At 35.6% G+C, this 20,584-nt stretch overlaps 1 protein-coding gene across 1 annotated transcript in view; it reads right to left on the reverse strand.

Annotated features, from left to right (window-relative positions):
* The window catches only part of LOC122496902 (WD repeat containing planar cell polarity effector), a 392,211-nt gene that overhangs the window by 231,359 nt on the left and 140,268 nt on the right, over window positions 1-20,584 (reverse strand). Inside the window, exons 10-12 of the mRNA XM_043603499.1 lie at window positions 18,451-19,060; window positions 4,990-5,178; window positions 1,600-1,723 (exon numbers count right to left, since the gene is read on the reverse strand). Of these exons, the coding sequence (XP_043459434.1) occupies window positions 1,600-1,723; window positions 4,990-5,178; window positions 18,451-19,060 (923 nt within the window). The remainder of the gene's footprint in view (window positions 1-1,599; window positions 1,724-4,989; window positions 5,179-18,450; window positions 19,061-20,584) is intronic.

Consider the following 20,584-nt stretch of genomic DNA (forward strand, 5'->3'; position numbering starts at 1 on the left):
ATACATGCATACTATGACCTCATGCGTTATATGCTGTATGAAATTAAAATCAATGTAATATTTTATTCTTCTTTATCAAAAGAGCCCAATCTGGACTCAGGCAGTCTCAGTCAGCTTTACCAATGAGTGACCTTAGGTACATCCCTATTCTGCATGGTGCTTCTTTTCTTCATCTTTAACTTGAAATTCTTTATGATGGTCTTTACTGTTTAGGACTTATTCCATTATCTAATAACACTTTTTAGAGTATTAATATACTGGCTAGACAAGGTACGGGCAGTAATGCAATTCTAGCACTTCACAAATACAAAGAAGTATTTAGCCTGTTCCTCTTCCGCTAAGCAGGAGAACTTCACAGCAGATTAAAAAAAAGAATAATTCCAATTTAAACTATTTCATTTAATTTCTTCTAAATGTATGCTTTTTTCATAATGTCATATATAGCCTACTATCAAAAGAACTAATAAACACTCATGATAACTGAAATAGTAGCAAAGCGTGCAAAAAAGGAAATGAGAAAATCCTGATATACCCCAAGGAAAAACATTTAATTCTAGGAATAACCTTTTTTGGGCTCTTTAGGCAGGAGGTAAATTCAGAAACAAGGAAAACAAAATATAGAACAAAGCAAAGAAGTCCAAATAAATGTGACATCCGCCCTAGTATTTTTGGCATTTGTTCACACATAGAAAACAGCTTCATTCAGGATGAAGAGTCTCTTGAAATATGCTAAAATCTTTCAGATAAAAAGGCAAGATTTAATTACAGATCATAATTCATGCAATATATCAACATTTCTCAACTTTTAAGACTGTTTTCCAAAGGCTTCACTGTTAGGTAGAGACCAAAGTACCACTTAATAGTTTATTTATTTGTCAAATAATGATACCCTCTTACAGGGTATGTTCTGAGAAAAAAGGAGAGATAATACATGAAATTGTTTGAAAGAGTTAAAAAGAACTATGACAGATTATAAATGAAATTAAAACTCAAAATTCAACTCGATGTAATACTTACCTTTGGTACATGAAGTTGATAATTCTCTTACTTCCTGTTATAAAATACATGATATATAAAAGTATACAACACATATATTTAATTAAAAGAATAATAGTTTTTGATGGACCCTGATGTATATCCCTCTCATCTTAAAAAATGGAACATTACTAGGGCACCTGGGTGGCTCAGTCAGTTAAGCATCCAACTCTTGATTTTGGCTCAGGTCATGATCTCACAGTTGTGAGTTGCTCACTCTCCCTCTCCCTCCCCCTCTCTCTCAAAAAAATAAAAATAAAAATAAAATAAATAAAATTGACTTTACAAATAAAATTGGCTTTACATAGTTAGTATTGTTTGCTTTCATATTAAAGGGGAAGTTATATTCAAGCATTCTGATGATGTGTAAAAGCCCTAAACAATATTCAAATATATTCATTAAAAGGAAAACAAGAACATATTAAAGAGTATCAAGAGAAGATCTGTTTTTTCTCTTAGGAAATGGACTATTAGAAAACAGCCACATTATGGAATATTCTAATTAAAGAAGATGGTTCCTTAAATAGGTAGTCTGACATTAATCAATCCCAAGATATTGTTCACCTGAGCAAGTGATGGAAGAATCTTCTTGCATATTTGCTGATTTCATCTCTGTATTCCAATATAGTTGTATCCAGAAGTGGTCTTGTTGGAGCATAGAAGGTTCCAAGGCTTGCCTCAAGCTGTGCTGTGGAATTCAAACATAGCAGCATTGAAACAAGTGAAACTCCTTCAATTACAACAGAATACTCATGTTTGCAGTCAGTCAGGTTTTGCAAACTTGGATGAAATATGAGCTTGTTGCAGGAAAGATGAAATTAAAATATGACAGCTGGTACAAAAACAAACCTGTGTATAAACTTTCACTTGAGGCAAAGCTGACAATGACTCTGAGCAACAAAAAGCTGTCAAAACTGAAGAAATCCATAATGAACCAACCTCTCACCACAAATGGGTAATTAAAACAGTGACTCATCAAAGTAACACAGTTTGAACTAGTATTTCCAGTAGAATCAACTCACAGTGTGCTGAACATTTACTCTTTACCTAAAAGGAGAAAACTAACCTTTTTGCACTGGGGATTGAAAGAAGTATTAGGAATGTTTTAAATAAACATTTAAAAATAAATACAGCCCTACTGAAGTAATAACATCCTTCTAAGACAATTTTAAAGAAACAGTGAAAGTCCCCATACCTTCCCTAAATCTCATTCTAATAAACAAGATTGTTGGTTTTGTCCAAGTGTGAAAGCTAACACCCCTGGGAGGGATGTCATGCTAATCTGCTCTTGGTCAACTGACACCTTCCTAGGAAAAAAGGATTGGAGAGCAAGTTTTGATAAACCAGAGGGCTAGAGACTGGGAGAAAAAGGCACATTTTGCCTACTTCATAATTTTACCAAGCCATGCCTTTGGGGTTGTGTTTTCTCCCCCAAACACCTGGAAGTTATATAATTACAATAATGGTGAGCACTGTTTGAGAAAATTTCAGCTTACAGTAAAACTCCATTGATTTTTATGCCACTAAGTGCTAGAGTGAATAAAAAATTCCTTATTTAGCAAAACTCTAGTTTTAGGTATATTTGGGTTTGAAAGTATTAAATACCTCATCAGAGTAATTGCTATGGACTTGGCTAAGCTGTTAGTAATTTCTTTTTTTTAATCTCAAATCTAGACAGTAAAGTAAGATGAACTTCAGAGGTATTTTCTTTCAAAGCAGCAGTCAATTTAGATTAAAATTGAATACAGCAATGCTATTGTGAAAACAAGCCAGAGCCTCTTGCCATTGCTTGTTTTCTTGACAGCATGTTTCGTACTTCTGCAATGTTCAAACCTATATGGAACACTCATAACTCCCAGCACAGTTACAGATTCATTAGATAGCCCAGCTTGATGTTTAAGGCAGAAATGAAGATCTCAAAGATAACCACAACACAGCACAAATGAAAGAACTCACTGGGTTCCACTAATAAAAGGAAAACAAATTACCATGTCAAGTTTGTTAGATTCGGACAGAATAAATCTCAACAGAGAAGAATTCTGAATGTTTTAGAAATGTATTTTGCAGTTACTTGGGGGGAAATGCATATACCTACTTAAAATGTGCATATTCTGATAATCCAGCATCATGCAAGTCTTTTATTTTAATAGCCTAGTATCATACAAGCTTTTCATTTCCCTATCTTCCCAACACGGTGCCTTGAAAATATCCTTTATTAAAGCAAGAATCTGATAATGCCCATTTGTGAATTCCCTAATAACCTTTCTTACAACACTGGAATCTTACAACACAAATTCACCAAGGTGCTAGCAATTTCTCAGTGTCGTTGAGTGACAGTCAATATTTTATCTTCTCTACAATTCTTCAACTGTAAATTTAGCATCTCTTACACATATTGTGTATACTATAACAGGCTTTCCTTACATATTCTGCTTTTTAACCCCCTACTATGTACCTAATCTCTGAGAGTGTACCAATACTAAGAAATAAGTACTTGAGATAACTCTGTAGGCAGAAATATTACAGTAATATCTAGTAACCTAATTTAAAGTTATACTCTTCTTTTTGTTTTTAACTAATATTCATTAAATACCTATGGTAGGCCAAGCATTGTGCTAGGCATTTTCTCACTGTAGAAATACTGGACCCTCCAGAGATGGGTTGGACTACCTCCAAAGAGCACATTCAATTAACATTAAATAAATATTTATTGTGGGCCTCCTAAGAGTTGCGCCAAGTCCCATGATGTGAACTTCCTGAAGGAACCTGTTCTTTAAAATTACTAAAATGCAGGTTAGGTACAGAATTTTATCTACACAATTTGGTTACTTTGGAAACATAATGAAATGGAAGAAGAAAATCTATAAACATTCAAAGAAAATAGTAGGGAAAAAGCTCTCCAGTGAAGACCTTTTGACATATTTCCTGCTTTCTCTACCTTGTAAATTACCTAGGGACATTTTTCATTGTCCAGGACTTCCCATCATTAATGTCAATGCTTCTTGCAAAGATTTGAAATAAAGACACAAGTGCAAGAATGTTTAGGTGCATTTTATATTAATAACTCATAATAAAAATAACATACACTGGATAATTGGAAAATACAAAAATGAATTTCATTACTGTATGTGCACATTATTTTTCTCTTTTTTTTTTAAAAAGTGTCTTATCTGAGGGGCGCCTGGCTGGCTCAAGTCAGTAGAGCAGGCAACTCTTGATCTTGGGGTGGTGAGTTCAAGCTCCATGCTGTGCACAGAGCTCACTTAAAAAACAATGTCTTTATCTGAGATCCTATGGGCATAATTACTTACTGAAGGAAAGCAGAGGAATCCAAGTAGGCAGAGAGGTATCGGAACTACCAGTTAAAATGAAAACAAGGAGTAGCAGCCTGGGCCACAATTCTCTCATTCTCTCTCTCTCTCTCTCTCTCTTTCTCTCTCTCTCTCTCTCTCTCTCTCTCACACACACACACACACACACACACACACACACACAGCACACACACAAATCAGTGGTAAGGACTACCATCTAGACAAAAGACTTGGAGTATGAGAGAAAAATACTGATGTCTAAAATGAAGGAAGAATAAGGACCTTTATTTGGGGCCCTCTGTCTACCAGCCCCTACAGAGTACATGGAATTCTCAATTAAAGTTTAAGATCTGAGCATATTACACACATGAACTTAGACTGAAATGTACAATGACTGCATTGTGAGTTCCAACACAGGTATACACAAAAAAAGTTGTTCTTTATGTTGACAAATACTACACGCTAAGTACCATATGGATAATTATTTGATATCTGATCTTGTCAGTTTTAATAGGGCATTAACATTTGTCTTTTAATCTCTGATAATACAATTCAAAAAAATCCTCAAAACATAGTGGACTCAATAAAATGTACTTCATATATATACACAAAATCCATTTATGAAATATATTCCATGTCTGACCTTCTCTCTCTGGAGTGAGCTTTTGTCTAAGAAGATGGTTCACAATGGCACTCATGCTGATAAAGCACTGGTGGCCCAGAGTGTCCCAGTTCATACTGCTCAGGATATTTATCGCCTCATATATCTCATCACAGTGAATGTATTGGAATATGATGTCTATCAGGCCCAGCTGTCCTCGTGTGAAGATACCTGTCACAAAAAAGTAAAACCAAGTGATTCTTTTGAAAATAACAAGTAGATTAACAAACACAGAGTTAACATTTCCATAAAGGAAAAATAATCATTTCCTGCATAAGTGCTAGAAATGTGAGATTTAGGGGGGCAAGAATAATATGATTTTGTGGCTACCAGCTACCAACTCCATCTATCTTATGCCTGTCATTCAGCATATATTAATTAATTTATACTCCACATAATCAAACTATGTTCACATCAAAGGCCTGTCTTTAAACATATACAGCAGAGGCCTAAACAACAGATGGGGAAAATAGGGTTAGCTTTTGCGGTCTACCTAAAGATTCTTCTCTTGTTTATTCACTTTTAGGTAGACCACAATAGCTAACCCTATTTTTCGCACCAGTTGTTTAGGCCTCTGTTATATACATTTACAGACAGGGTTTTGATGTGAACACAATTCTTATTGACTAGCTCTATTAGTTCTAAGTTGCCTTTACTCTTCAGCCCCACATACTTTGGTGTGGGTGGGGATAAGTACAAATAGCCATGACAAATATGACTATATATATGCTTTGAAGTCTGTTTTTATTAATGGGTGCTCTCAATTGATAGTTTTTTCATAGATACCACATACGAATTTAGTTTAAATTGGCATTTAAAGACTATTCTTTTGGGGGCACCTGGGTGGCTCAGTTGGTTAGGCGTCCAACTCTTGGTTTCAGCTCAGGTCATGATCTCACGGCTTCATGGGTTTGAGCCCCACGTCAGGCTCTCTGCTGGCAGTGCAGAGCCTACTTGGGATTCTCTCTCTCCTCTAGCTGCCCTTTCCTCACTCATGCTGTCTCTGTCTCTCTCAAAATAAATGAATAAAAACTTTAAAAAAATTTGAAAAAGTAAAGACTATTCTTTTCTACTGAAGAAATGATCAGTGTTAATCCTGCTAGTGATGCCCTTCACAGCTAATATTTACTATAAAATATCTTGGCACAATATAAGTACATTAGTTTATCCTTTTAAAATGAAAGAAATCGGGACTCCTGGGTGGCTCAGTCGACTTCGGCTCAGGTCATGATCTCACGGTCTGTGAGTTGGAGCCCCGCGTTGGGCTCTGTGCTGACAGCACAGAGCCTGGAACCTGCTTCAGATTCTGTGTCTCCCTCTCTCTGACCCTCTCCCATTCATGTTCTGTCTCTCTCTGTATCAAGTATAAATAAACATTAAAAAAAATTTTTTTAAATAAACATTAAAAAAATTTTTTAAATAAAAAAATGAAAGAAATCCACTTTTTTTTATTAAAAAATTTTTTTGAATGCTTGTTTATTTTTGAGAGAGAGAAACAAAGTGTGAGCAGGGGAGGGGCCGAGAGAGGAAGACACAGAATCTGAGGCAGGCTCTAGGCTCTGAGCTGTCAGCACAGGGTCCAACGTGAGGCTTGAACTCACGAAATGTGAGATCATGACCTGAGCCAAAGTCGGATGTGTAACCAAATGAGCCACCCAGGCGCCCCAAAGAAAATCCACTTCTAATGTAAGAGAAGCAAGACCACAAAACAAAGGTGGGGCATTCTATTCTAATTTTATCATCTTTTATACATCCTTGATTTCATTTGAAACTAACAATTTCTGTGTAATTAAATGACAGTAAGTATTAGGGCTTTTAAGCAGGGTGGGTTTTTTTTTAATCTTTTAAAAATGGTTGGCTATAAAATACTTTTTCTTCAAAAGTAGCAATGTTTATTGATTTGAGTGAGTCCATAAAAATTTCTCAGTACAAATAATCATAAAACCAAATGAGAAAATGTATGTAAAATTATTTATAAGCTGTAAAGTATATGAAATATTACTGCAATTCTTCTTTTTATTACTATCATCATCAACATCATTTAACTGGAATAGTTACAGGTTTTAGGATTTTAAAAAATACATTAGTTCATGCAAAAGATGCCAAAATTCTTCATACTAACTTCAAGTCACATCAAAATAAGAATTTGTGCTATATGTAACAGGACTCAACTTGATAGGGAATCTGGGGAATTGCCCTAACCATACCAAGCAATAAAACCTCACTATTCTTTCTGTGTTGGTAGAATCATGAATGGTACTATCCAAAAGCCTTCGCAAGCTTGCAGTCAAGCACTGTAAACTCTCATAAATCAGGGTGGTTCCTTGGCAGTAGATATCAATGTGTAGGAACTTTATAGGAAACCAAAAATATCTGAAATCTGTTGATTCTGCTCGTACCCTAAGCAATACCTCTAGAAAGAGAAGAAACTTATTTGCTGAGAAAAAACACTAACATATAATCATAATCATGTTCAAAAGAGGATGAAGGGAAAAATCTTAAAAAGTAGCCAAAGAAAAAAGACACAGGCACAAAGATATGAAAAACTGCAAACTTTGTTTCTGAAATTATGCAAGCCAGAAGACAACAGCAAGACTTTTAAAAATGCTTAGATAAAAATGAATTAAACTAAAATTCTGTACCTTCATAATAAAGAGTTGGAAATTAATGAAGAACCATAACAATCTTAAATATTACTAATAATAGAGTTCTGAAATAATAAAGCAAAAATTGATAGAACTAAAAGGAGAAAAAGTGAAAGCCACAATTATAATTGGAATTTCCTCATTCACTAGTTGAGAGAACACATAAACAAAATCAGCAAAAATAGAAAATACTTGAAAAACATTATCAGTGAATTTGACCTGACATTTATAAAACACTTCACTTAACAGCAAAATACATTCTTTTTAAATGTAAATAGAATATCAACCAAGATGGATCATATTCAGGGGGCTAAAACAAACCTCAATAAATTTAACTGTTTTGAAATCATACAGAGTAGGTTCTTCTGACCACAACAGAATTAAATTGGATATCAATACAGAAAGATACCTGGAAAATCTCCAAATATTTAGAAATTAATCAACATTCTTTTAAATAAACTATGATTTAAAGAAGAAACCACAAAGTAAATTAGGAAATATTTTGAAATGAATAAAAACAAAAAGGAGTGCCTGGGAGGCTCAGTTGATTAAGCATCCGACATCAGTTCAAGTCATGATTTTATGATTCATGAGTTCAATCCCTGCATCGGGCTCTGCACTGACAGTGGGAAGCCTGTTTGGGATTCTCTCTCTCTCCCTCTCTGAGATTTAGAAAGGAAAATATAAATAAATAAGATAAAAATATAACATCAAAACTTGTGAGATGTAGCTATAGCAGTACTTAGAGGGAAATTTCTAGCTTTAAGTGTTTTAATTAGAAAAGAAGGAAGGTCTAAAATCAACAATCCCAGCTTCCCACATTAAGAACCTAGGGAAAGTAGAGTAAATTACACCTAAAGTAAATAGAAGGATGGAAATGATAAAAATAAGAACTAGTAAATAAAGAATAGAGAAAACCAATGAAATCAACAGCTAGTTCTTTGAAATGATCAGTAAAACTGACCAATCTTGACCTAAATTCATAAAAAAAGAAAGCAGACATAACTTACCAATATCAAGAATAAAGACTACAGAACTACACACATTAAAAAATAGTAATATGAATAACTTTATACAAATAAACATAACGTTTCTCCACATCCTCTCCAGCATCTATAGTCTCCTGATTTGTTCATTTTGGCCACTCTGACTGGCGTGAGGTGATACCTGAGTGTGGTTTTGATTTGTATTTCCCTGATAAGGAGCGACGCTGAACATCTTTTCATGTGCCTGTTGGCCATCCGGATGTCTTCTTTAGAGAAGTGTCTATTCATGTTTTCTGCCCATTTCTTCACTGGGTTATTTGTTTTTCGGGTGTGGAGTTCGGTGAGCTCTTTATAGATTTTGGATACTAGCCCTTTGTCCGATATGTCATTTGCGAATATCTTTTCCCATTCCGTTGGTTGCCTTTTAGTTTTGTTGGTTGTTTCCTTTGCTGTGCAGAAGCTTTTTATCTTCATAAGGTCCCAGTAATTCTCTTGCACTGTTGGTGGGAATGCAAATTGGTGCAGCCGCTCTGGAAAGCAGTGTGGAGGTTCCTCAGAAAATTAAAAATAGACCTACCCTATGACCCAGCAATAGCACTGCTAGGAATTTATCCAAGGGATACAGGAGTACTGATGCATAGGGCCACTTGTACCCCAATGTTCATAGCAGCACTCTCAACAATAGCCAAATTATGGAAAGAGCCTAAATGTCCATCAACTGATGAATGGATAAAGAAATTGTGGTTTATATACACAATGGAATATTACGTGGCAATGAGAAAAAATGAAATATGGCCTTTTGTAGCAACGTGGATGGAACTGGAGAGTGTGATGCTAAGTGAAATAAGCCATACAAAGAAAGACAGATACCATATGGTTTCACTCTTATGTGGATCCTGAGAAACTTAACAGGAACCCATGGGGGAGGGGAAGGAAAAAAAAAAAAAAGAGGTTAGAATGGGAGAGAGCCAAAGCATAAGAGACTGTTAAAAACTGAGAACAAACTGAGGGTTGATGGGGGGTGGGAGGGAGGAGAGGGTGGGTGATGGGTATTGAGGAGGGCACCTTTTGGGATGAGCACTGGGTGTTGTATGGAAACCAATTTGTCAATAAATTTCATAAAAAAAAAAGAACATAAAAAAAAAAACAAATAAACATAACGTAAATGAGATGGATACCTTGAAGGACTCAAACTATCAAAGCTCTTGCAAGAAGGAATAGATAACTTGAATGACTCTATATTATTTAAATTTGAATTCATAGTTAAAGAATCTTTCAACACACATGTACATACATGCATGTACACACACACACATGCACGCGCGCACACACACACACACACACCCTTCATGTCCAGATGCCTTCATTGGTGAATTCTCCCAAATATCAGAAGAAGAAATAATATTAACTCTACACAACTCAATATACAAGAAGAGAGAGCACTTGACAATTTATTTCATCATGTTAGCATTAATTACAGTGATGTAAAAAATGACAGAGACAGTACAGGAAAAGACAGAGAAAACTACAGACCAATATCTCCCATAAACAGATACAAAAATCCTTAACAAAGTATTAGCAAGTCTAGCAATATATTAAAAAGATCATAGATCATGAACAAGAGAGATTTATCCCACAAATGCAAGCTGCTAAAACATCTGGAAACTAATCAATATAATTGACCATATGACCAGAAAAAACATAATAATTTCAACAGATGCAAAAAAAAAAAAAACTTGAAAAAATTCAATATCTACTCAAGATAATATCTTAGCCAATTAGGAATGGAAGGAAGGGGACTTCCTCAACCTAATAACATTAATACTAATAGTGAAAAGACTAAATGCTTTCCATCTAAGATCTGAAACAAAGCAAGGCTGTCCTCCCTTGCCACCTCACTTAATACTGTACTGGAGATTCCAGCTGATGTAATAAGGAACCAAAATAAAAGGCATACAGGCTGAATAAGAATATGTAAAACTTTTTAAATGCCATTGTCATAGTCATCTCAGAAAGTCCTAAAGAATCTACAAAAACATTATTACAACTGGAAATGAGTTTAACAGGGTACATGGTCAAGATTTTAAAATTTTATTTCCATATAATCCCAATGAACAATTAAAATTGTAATTAAAAATACTATTTGCAGTAGCACCCAAAAATATGAACAAAGTATGCATAAGATCTTTACACTTAAAATCAAAAAACACTGCTGAGAGAAATTTTATTGTTTTTAATTTTTTAATAAACTTTATTTATTTATTTATTTATTTATTTATTTATTTAGAGGTGGAGGGAGAGAGACAAAATGCAAGTAGGAGAGGGACAGAGAGAGAGGGAGAGAGAGAGAATCCCAAGCAGGCTCTGCACTGAGCACAGAGCCCGAGTTGGGGCTTGATACCAGGAACTGCAAGATCATGACCTGGGCCAAAATCAAAAGTCAGATGCTTAACCAACTGAGACACCCAGGTGCCCAAAAATCACTGCTGAGAGAAGTTTTAAAAGATTTAAATAAATGGAGAGAGATACTGTGTTCAAAGATTGAGAGACTCAATATTGTTAAACTGTCATTCCACCTCAAATTGAACTACAAATTCAACATAATCCCAATCAAAATCTCAAGTACTTTTGTAAAACTGACAAGTTTGTTTTAAAATTTATATAGAAATCAAAGGATCTAGAGTATCCAAAAACAATTTAGAAAAAGAAGAACAAAGTTGGAGAACTAACAGTAATTGATTTTATGACTTACTATAAAACCACAGTAATTAAGACAGTGTCGTACTCCCATATAGACATATAGATCAGTGGAAGAGAATAGAATCTATTCATAAACACATACATATATGGTCAAGGCAGTTCAATGGAGAAAGGACAGTCTTTCCAACAATTGGTTCTGGGACAAATGAATATTCATATTTAAAAACTAATTTCAGGGGCCCCTGGTTGGCTAAAATTTTTTTAAAAATTAGGCGCGCCTGGGTGGCTCAGTTGGTTAAGCGTCTGACTTCAGCTCAGGTCATGATCTCACAATTCGTGGTTCGAGCCCCACATCAGGCTCTGTGCTGACAGCTCAGAGCCTGGAGCCTGCTTGGATTCTATGTCTCCCTCTTTCCCTTTGCCCCTCCCCCACTCATGCTCTGTCTCTCAAGAATGAAAAAACGTTAATTTTTTTAAATTAATTTTAATCTATGCCTCATAGTATATGCAAAATTTTAACTTGGAACAGACCATAAACCTAATTGTAAGAGCTAAAATGTCTAGGAGGAAACAGGGTTAGACAAACACTTCTTAAGATGGTACATAAAAAACACAAGTCATAAAATAATTTAAGAACTGCATTTCATTCAAATTAAAAACTTCTGCTACCCGAAACACGTTGTTAAATAAATGAAAAGGTAAAACTATGAGCTGGAAGAAAAACATTCATAATACTAGTGTCTCACAAAAGATTTTTATTCAGAATATATAAAAACTCTTACAACTCAATAATAAACAATCCAATTAAATTTGGGTAAAAGATTTGAAGATATACTTTATCAGAGAAGATATATGGCAAATAAGCACATAAAAAGATACTAAGCTCCAATAGTCATCAGGGAAATGAAAATTAACACCATTACACACCCATTAGAATGGCCAAAATTAAAAAGACCATTAAGGCTAAGTGGTAGAACATAGAGCAACCAGAACTTCAAAATAGTTTCTTCTTCAGTTAAACATATCCTGAGCCTATGGCCTAGGCATTCTACTCCTAGATTTTTCCCAAGAGAAATTAGAATATATGTCAATATAGGGGCGCCTGGGTGGCTCAGTCAGTGAAGTGTCTGACTGTGGCTCAGGAGGTGATCTCCCAGTTTGTGAGTTCCAGCCCTGCGCTGGGCTCTGTGCTGACAGCTCAGAGCCTGGAGCCTGCTTCAGATTCTGTGTCTCCCTCTCTCTCTGCTCTTCCCCTGTTCACGCTCTGTCTCTCTCTCTCTCAAAAATAAATAAGCATTAAACAAAATATATACATATATGTCAATATAAAGACTTGTACATGAAAATACATAGTATTTTTAGTGATATTAGCTTAAATCTGGAAACAATCCAGATGTCCATCAAGAGGTGGAGCAATATACAAATTGTGGTTTATCTACATAATGGGATACTACTCAGTAATGTAAAGGAAAATCTGAAGATGTACAGACCAATATGGAAGATTCTCACAGATAAATGCTGTTTATCTCACAGATAAACAGATAAATGTTTTCACGTAGAAAAACACTAAAAAAGTACCTATTTTATGAGTCCTTTTCTATGAAATTTAGAAAAAGCAAATCTAATCAGTAATGAGAGAAAGCAGGTCAGTGCTCTTTTGGCCTTCAGGGAAATAGACTGCAAAGAGGTTTGAGAGAATTTTTTGGTGATGGAAATATTCTTTTGATTGTGGTGGTAATCAGGAGGATACATACATTTGTCAAAACTCATTAAACTGCACATTTGGAATGGGTACACTTTATTTTATGTAAATTATACTCCAATAAACTTGATTTAAAAATCCATCATCACTCTAGTTTAGCAGAATGCTGTCTGGAATAACAGTCTATTTCAAATGATTTGAGATCCAAGTTTAAGATTACTAGGCATCTAAGAAATTATCTGACATTTCTTTCCAGCAATAAATTACCCACAATTACCACCTGGGTAAAGTTTAGTATTTTAAAAGCTCACTAAAATAACTCTTTTGGAACAAACTGAGGGGTGCTGGTAGGGGTATGGGCTAAATGGGTGGTGGGCATTAAGGACGGCACTTGTTGGGATGAGCATTGGGTGTTATATGTAAGTGATGAATCACTAAATTCTACTCCTAAAATCATTATTACACAATATGTTAACTAACTTGGATTTAAATAAATAAATAAATAATATAGTGATTATGCCTATATTATGGCATATATACGTATAAATATGTATATGAGCTAAATATTCAGATTAAAGCCTTTTTTGATCCCCTTCTAGATGACAATTCTAACTTCTCCTTCAGGGGCTAATAGGTGTTCTGCGATAAAATCATTTTACATTTTATTTTTAAGCCAAGGGCCTTATTTGCCTGGAGTTTTAGTAACTTTTAGAACCTGGACTCTCAGATGAAAGTAGGTACATAAAAATATTGTTTCAGGATTTAATAGCTATCTTTTGTGATTAAAGAAAACTCTGTAGGGCACCTGGGTGGCTCAGTCGGTTGAGTGTCTGACTTCGGCTCAGGTCATGATCTCACAGTTCATGAGTTCAAGCCCCACATTGGATTCGCTGCTGTCAGTGCAAAGCCTGATTCAGATCCTCTGTCCCCTTCTCTTTCTGCCCCTCCCCTGCTTGTGCTCTCTCAAAAACAAATAATATTAAAAAAAATAAAGAAAATCTGTAATCACAATTGGAAATATTGACTGTTGTTTTAAATTTATTTCAGCTACAAATAACAGAAAAACCTCTAAAAATGCCCTAAATAATAAAAGGTATATTATTTACAATACTAAAAAAGTAACCAAAACAGAACTTTTGAAGAAAACCTATTTCTTATAAAAATACTAAGAGAAAAATCATCCTACTAATTTTCTAGACAGAATGATACACCCACACGCACACACACACACACACACACACGTTGCCTTTGATTTTCAAAATCCTATGAGAGGGCAGATGTTAGCTTTAATTATTTCTTGCCTAATATTATCACTTGAATATTTAACCTTTTCCTAACTTTGCAAGCTCTGGGAGAGCATTGCAAGGGCACTCCAGGTAGATGGAACACTATCAAAATCACCATAGGAAGGAGGGAATGTGAGAGAGAGCACATGCCCCAAATGGGGAGCTACAGTAGTGCAAAAACAGCTGGGGAGATGAAGCCTGAGAGGCAGACAAGGGCTTATCAACCCCTGAAGGATTTCAAGCTAGAGAATCCATGACCAAATCTGCAGTTAGATTACTCTGGTGGCAGTTCAGGGGATTATGAGAAGATTGGAAGGCAGAAGATTACAGAGAGCTACTACTTGATCGCTGCTTGAAAACAGGGAAGGTCCAGGTTAAGGTCATGACAGCAAGGCTGTACAGAGATGTTTTTGACAGTATTTAGAAGGTAGAATTGATGGGACTTGGCCACTGATTGCATATGGCATTAGGGGTGAGGGAAGATTCTAGGATGATTTCTGACTTGGGATTCCATCTGAATAATAGTACCATCCACCAAAATGAAGAATATAGAAGAAACAGGTTTGGGGAGAAAGAAATAAACTCTCAATCTACATAAAACAGGAGGAGAGCTAAAAATGGAACCTTACGGAGGCTCAACATGTTCATGAATAGGCAGAAGGAGAACACAAACACGACGAAAAGGTGTTATCTGGGGTCATGGAAGGCAAGTACAATGAGAATTCTGTGACAGAAGTGGTAAGCAACCATTAAGTGCTGAAAAGTCATCAAGTAACATAACAGAAATGTATGTACCAAGTAGGAAGTCCCTGGTGACCTTTGCAAGAGCAGTTCCAGAAAACTAAAGACCCAAGCCAGAACTTGGTACTGTGAGGAGTGAATGGGGAGTGAAGAAGCAGAAAAAGTCAATGTTCACTATTATTTTGGTGAATCTATGAAAGAAGGTGATCATCTGACTAATAACAGAAGAGAAACAATGTTAAGGAAGAGATGTTTGTCTGTTGTTTGTTTGTTTTATGGTGTGGCTTGGGCCTGTGTCTTGGGGTATAGTAAGATTTTTGGGGTGAGTGGGAAAGCTGACAAAGTAAAGGTATCAAAAGGAATGTAGTGGGATCCAGAGTGGACGTGGTGGTGGAACTAGTCTTGGACAAGAGGAAGGTCTCCTTTTCCACTGAATTGAGAAGGAAAGATTTATGTTCATGTAGATAAGAGGTTGGTTAGGTTGGGTGGGTAGGTGGTAAGAAGCAGATAAACTTAATGAAGTATCAATTAAAAGGGAAGATTCTCTCTTCAGAGGGCAGAGAGATAGATGATCATGTGAGTTTAAAGAGAGCAGTGGAAGTTGAAAAAGTACTGATGAGAATGGAAAAGCTTTAATATCTCCGTAATATAATTAGGGACTTGTCTTTTAAAAATTAATCTCAGTCTACATATGTGGAAATACGGGACAATGACTGCCAAGCAAAGAAATCTGATTATATTTTGCTTTACATGAGACAGTACTTCTTGGCTTCCACGTGGGAGGATGATACTTCTAGCTCCCTCCTGAGGAAGGCATGCCCTTCAAATTCTTCTAACAGTAGTGATGGCCTTTTAATCCCCAACACATTTGCATGATGATTATAAGGATTTAGAATGGAAGCTCTAGTCTTGGAACAAAGTTTTCCTTCAACATTACACTGACCTATTCTAAAAGTCAAACTCCAAAAATCTTAGCATATTGGCACCAGCCACTGCCACGTTTACATATGACAGCATTCTATTTTAAACTATGATCTATGTCAGCTTCTTAAATTGTAAGCTACACCTTGCATGTCAAATTTTCCAAAGGCTTGCATAACAAGCTTATGAAAAAATCTCGTAAATGCTCCCTAGTGGGGAAACTGCACATGCAACTACCTGTTTATATATGCAGTAACTTGAATTATACATGAAAATTCCACATGGATGCCCAGAATCAGCACTGTGTTAATTCAAGAAGTATATTAAAATTTTTGGATGTATTTAGTAGCAGAACCTAAGAAAAATCTGTTCTTTAAACAGGGTTTTCTTTAAAAAAAAAAAAAAAAGATCTGTTAGTTGGAATCTACTGTTTCAAGGAATCTACTCTTCCTAGAAAAATTAATAATCTGTAATAAATATTAATCTTATAATGTGTTTTTTAAAATTCTGGGAAACTCCATATCTAGATCTTTTAAAGAGTCTGTAAGTCTGCAAAATTTCCCTATCCCATAAAACTTAAGAGTCATATTGAAAATAAAATTTTAATGATAAATGTCAGTTGCAGAAGTTATCACCTTTTCATTTGAATGCTTGACTTCTATTGGATAATTCTCTTCCAAGAGACCTTCTTGGGAAAAAGATGTGACAGCCAACTCATTGCCTAATTGATTTAGGAACAGTGCCCAGGGAGACAGTCCAATTAAGTTTACAAGCTGGCAATTAGCAGGAAGCCCTCTAAATCCCTACACTGAGAGCCTGTTTACTTTAGTAAGAAGGCAAATGTGCTAGAGATAGGAAGAGAAAGCTGTGCTTTTTGCAAAGCTGTTGTGAGTAGGCCCACAAGGGAGGGCTGAAGAAAAGCTAGGTATATGTGGGCAGACAGCCTTCTGTTTGACAGGTAACTGGGTAATTTAGAGTGTGTGTGTGTGTGTGTGTGTGTGTGTGTGTGTGTGTGCGCGCATGCATGTGTGTGTGTGTGTGTGTGTGTTTTAACAGACATGCAAAACATCTAACATCCACTTTAATGAGCGTTGTGTATGGAGACATACAACTGTTAAACATGTAGTTGGGCAAAGAACTGGATTATTTTATAATAAATGAGATTCTAAACATTTTTTCTTGGACAACATTAACATTATATATAAATTTAGATGCATTTTTATTATGTGGAAAGAACACAGACCTCACATTATATCCATTATACCTTTCAGGTTAATCAAGTCATCTTTAAGTAGATTTATTTCATCAGTTCAATTTCAGAGGCAAGTAGATCCATTAAAAAGTAATAAACTGACATATACTTAACAAACACTACAGTCTCTTTAAAAACTTAACTTTGGGAGCACCTGGCTAGCTCAGTCACTTAAGCGTCTGACTCTTGATTTCAGCTCAGGTCATGATCTTGATGTTCATGAGATTGAGCACCGCATCAATCTCATGAACAGCTGCTGTCAGCACAGAGCTTGCTTGGTATTCTCTGTCTCCCTCTCTCTCTCTCAAAATAAATAAATAAATATTTTTTAAAAAATAAAAACTTAACTCTGTATCACAGAGCCAAACCATGCATAGAGTTTAAAAATGTATTGACTTTTCTATGTTTTCAAGTTGCGATAAAATGCATTAATTAAAATCTATTTTTTAAACCTAAATCTATTTTTTAAGCCTTACACACTCCAATCTGAGAAGCAATACATACATATTATATAAAATAATTTTAATAGGGACACCTGGGTGGCTCAGTCGGTTAAGCGTTGGACTACAGCGTAGGTCATGATCTCCCAGCTCGGGAGTTCGAGCCCTGCATCGGGCTCTGTGCCAACAGCTCTGAGCCTGGAGCCTGCTTCAGTTTCTTGTCTCCCTCTCTCTGTGTCCCTCCCCTACTCACACTCTGTCTCTCTCAAAAATGAGTAAACATAAAATCAATCAAATCAAATCATTTTAATAGAAAAATTATCACATTCCTTCAACACAAAATTTTTTAATGGGCATAGTAAATAGTTTTAGAATATTCACATATGTATTTATTTTGGAAAGTATCAAATGTGGAAGTTTAAGCTTTTCACTCATCACAATGGACAATCAGTGCAATTTCCAAATTCTTCACTATCTAATGTTCCCTAACACTTAGAAAATCATCCACAAAGCTTTCTTAAACCATATGAGGGCACCTGGCTGGCTCAGTTGGTGGAGCACGTGACTCTTGATCTCAAGGTTGTGAGTTTGAGTCCCACATTGAGCATAGAGATTACTTGGAAAAAAAACACAACTACATGAAATGTCTGAAAGGCAAGCCTATTTACGGGAAGACACAGAAAACCTACATTTCTAGAATGGTTTTATTCTCTTAATCATAATGTTATCATCATAAACATTTTACTTACTCACCAACTTCCTTGACTTACCAAGTTTAAACAAAAGTGCACCCAAAGGTCCTCTGTCAAACCTGAGGAAGAGGAGATCATAGATGTCCCCATTTTTAGGCTTCTGAGAAACCACCTGAGGAGCTATCCACTGCATTTGAACAAGACTGCTGGAAATGTCAAAGAATTTATTGAACTGCAGAGTCTCCCTGGGTGAGCGGTCTTCAGCCAAGAGCTGGATGTTAATAGGGGATAGAGCCATATCAAAAATTTGCAGCTCCCCTTGGTTGCTGCCAACTAGTAGAATGGCGCCACTTGGGTGGCAGCTTATTAATGAAGGCAAAAGTTTAGCCTGGGCTAAGAGAGTTACTCTACGGTGAGCTTCATAAAGAATTACTGAAGAATCTTCACAGCCCAGAATCAGTTTGTCTTCAGTAACATTCCTGCAGCAGCTAATGGCCTTCGATCTTAGTGGTATTCTGGTTATTGACACACACTGGATTTTATTCCGAACACATTCATAGATGCAGCTGTCAGCCATGGGCTCTTTGTCTACACTGATGGAGTGCTCCACTGTCAACACCTGATAAGGCTGTTTATTGCCAAAGCGAACATCCAGCGGATCCCATTCTGTGCGGACACAGCTCAGAACCTGTGAGAAAAGTATCAAGTATGTTCACACAGACCTTGGTTTTTCTTCAGCTGTCACACATACGACTGCATATTAATCCAGCATCCCATTGAAGACCATCAATTATCACCTTAAACATCAGCAACATTTAAATATGTATGTGCATATATATTTGTGCATCTCTCATAGAACACATAAATATATATAGCACATATATAACACAGCTGCAGAAATTGTAACATTTTAACTTTAACACTTTGTTTTTGAAAGTCTGTAAATAACTTAATGTTCAATATATAAAAACTAATAAGGTGGGCTTTTACTAAAATAGTATGGTAGTAGAATATCTAAAAATATCAGTTTAATTTTTAAAACAATGAATAAAGGACTTATTTATTTCTTTTAAACACCAAGAGTTTATTTCTTTTTCTTTTTTTCTTTTTTGTTAGGAGCACCTGGGTGGCTCAGTCAATTAAATGTCCAGCTCTTGGTTTCAGCTCAGGTCATTATCTCATAGTTTGTGGGTTCAAGCCCCACATCAGGCTCTGTGTTGACAGTGCTGAGCCTGCTTAGGATTCTCTCTGCCCCTCCCCTGCTCGCACTTGCATGTGTGCACACTCTCTCACTCAAAATAAATAAAAACTTTAAAAAAATAAAATAAAGTTATTAAAATATACCCTACTGACTGAAGAGCTATCTGAAAGGAAAATTTGTCAATACATTTTCTAGCTATAAGGTGCTCTGTTAGCAGATCATTTGCAAATAGGAAGTTGAAAACACCAAATGCAATTAGGTAGTCATTGCAAAATACCAAGAAAAAATACAGACTTTTTAATCCAAACTTGCATATACTAAGACATCTCTCATATTTATGCAGCTGGTTTTTCCTGCCCAAATGAACTTAGTCAGGAGATGATCAGGTCAAGATATAATGTTAAGATAAAGAAAAAGTACAGTGTATAGTTAAGGGAGAAACATTAAATGACAATGCTCTGGAAAAAAAAAGCACAAAGGAGAGAAAATAATCCAAAAACAGAGGACCCTGGCTGATGAGACTCATGTAAGCTAACAAGATTAATTTGATGTCTTCTATCATCTTCCATAAGGCTTGTTCAATGTTATCCTCTACAAACTTCATGATCAAGAATTCCCTTCTTTCACTGAGTTCTTGGTCTTTCTTTTTTTCTTTTTATTGAGGTATAATTGATATATATTATATTACTTTCAGGTGTACAACAAAATGATTCAATGTTTGTATATATTGAAAATGATCATTATAGGAAGTCTCATAAACATCCATCATCATACACAGTTGTAAACTTTTTTTCTTGTGATAAGTACTTTTAAGATTTACTGTCTTAGCAACATTGAGTTCTTGGTCTTAATCCTATCTTCAGGCACTCCTCAGATGAGGTGAATTCTGAAATCTAATAACTCTTTAAAGATTCTTAAAAAATACATGCCAGAGGTTTCAGGAACTAGTCAGTAGAATTCAAATGGGAATGGCTGTGGTAAAGGACACGGTGAAAAGTTTTAACAAAGGCA

This window comes from Prionailurus bengalensis, chromosome A3 (genome assembly GCF_016509475.1).
Source record: "Prionailurus bengalensis isolate Pbe53 chromosome A3, Fcat_Pben_1.1_paternal_pri, whole genome shotgun sequence".
NCBI classification, from domain to species: domain Eukaryota; kingdom Metazoa; phylum Chordata; class Mammalia; order Carnivora; family Felidae; genus Prionailurus; species Prionailurus bengalensis.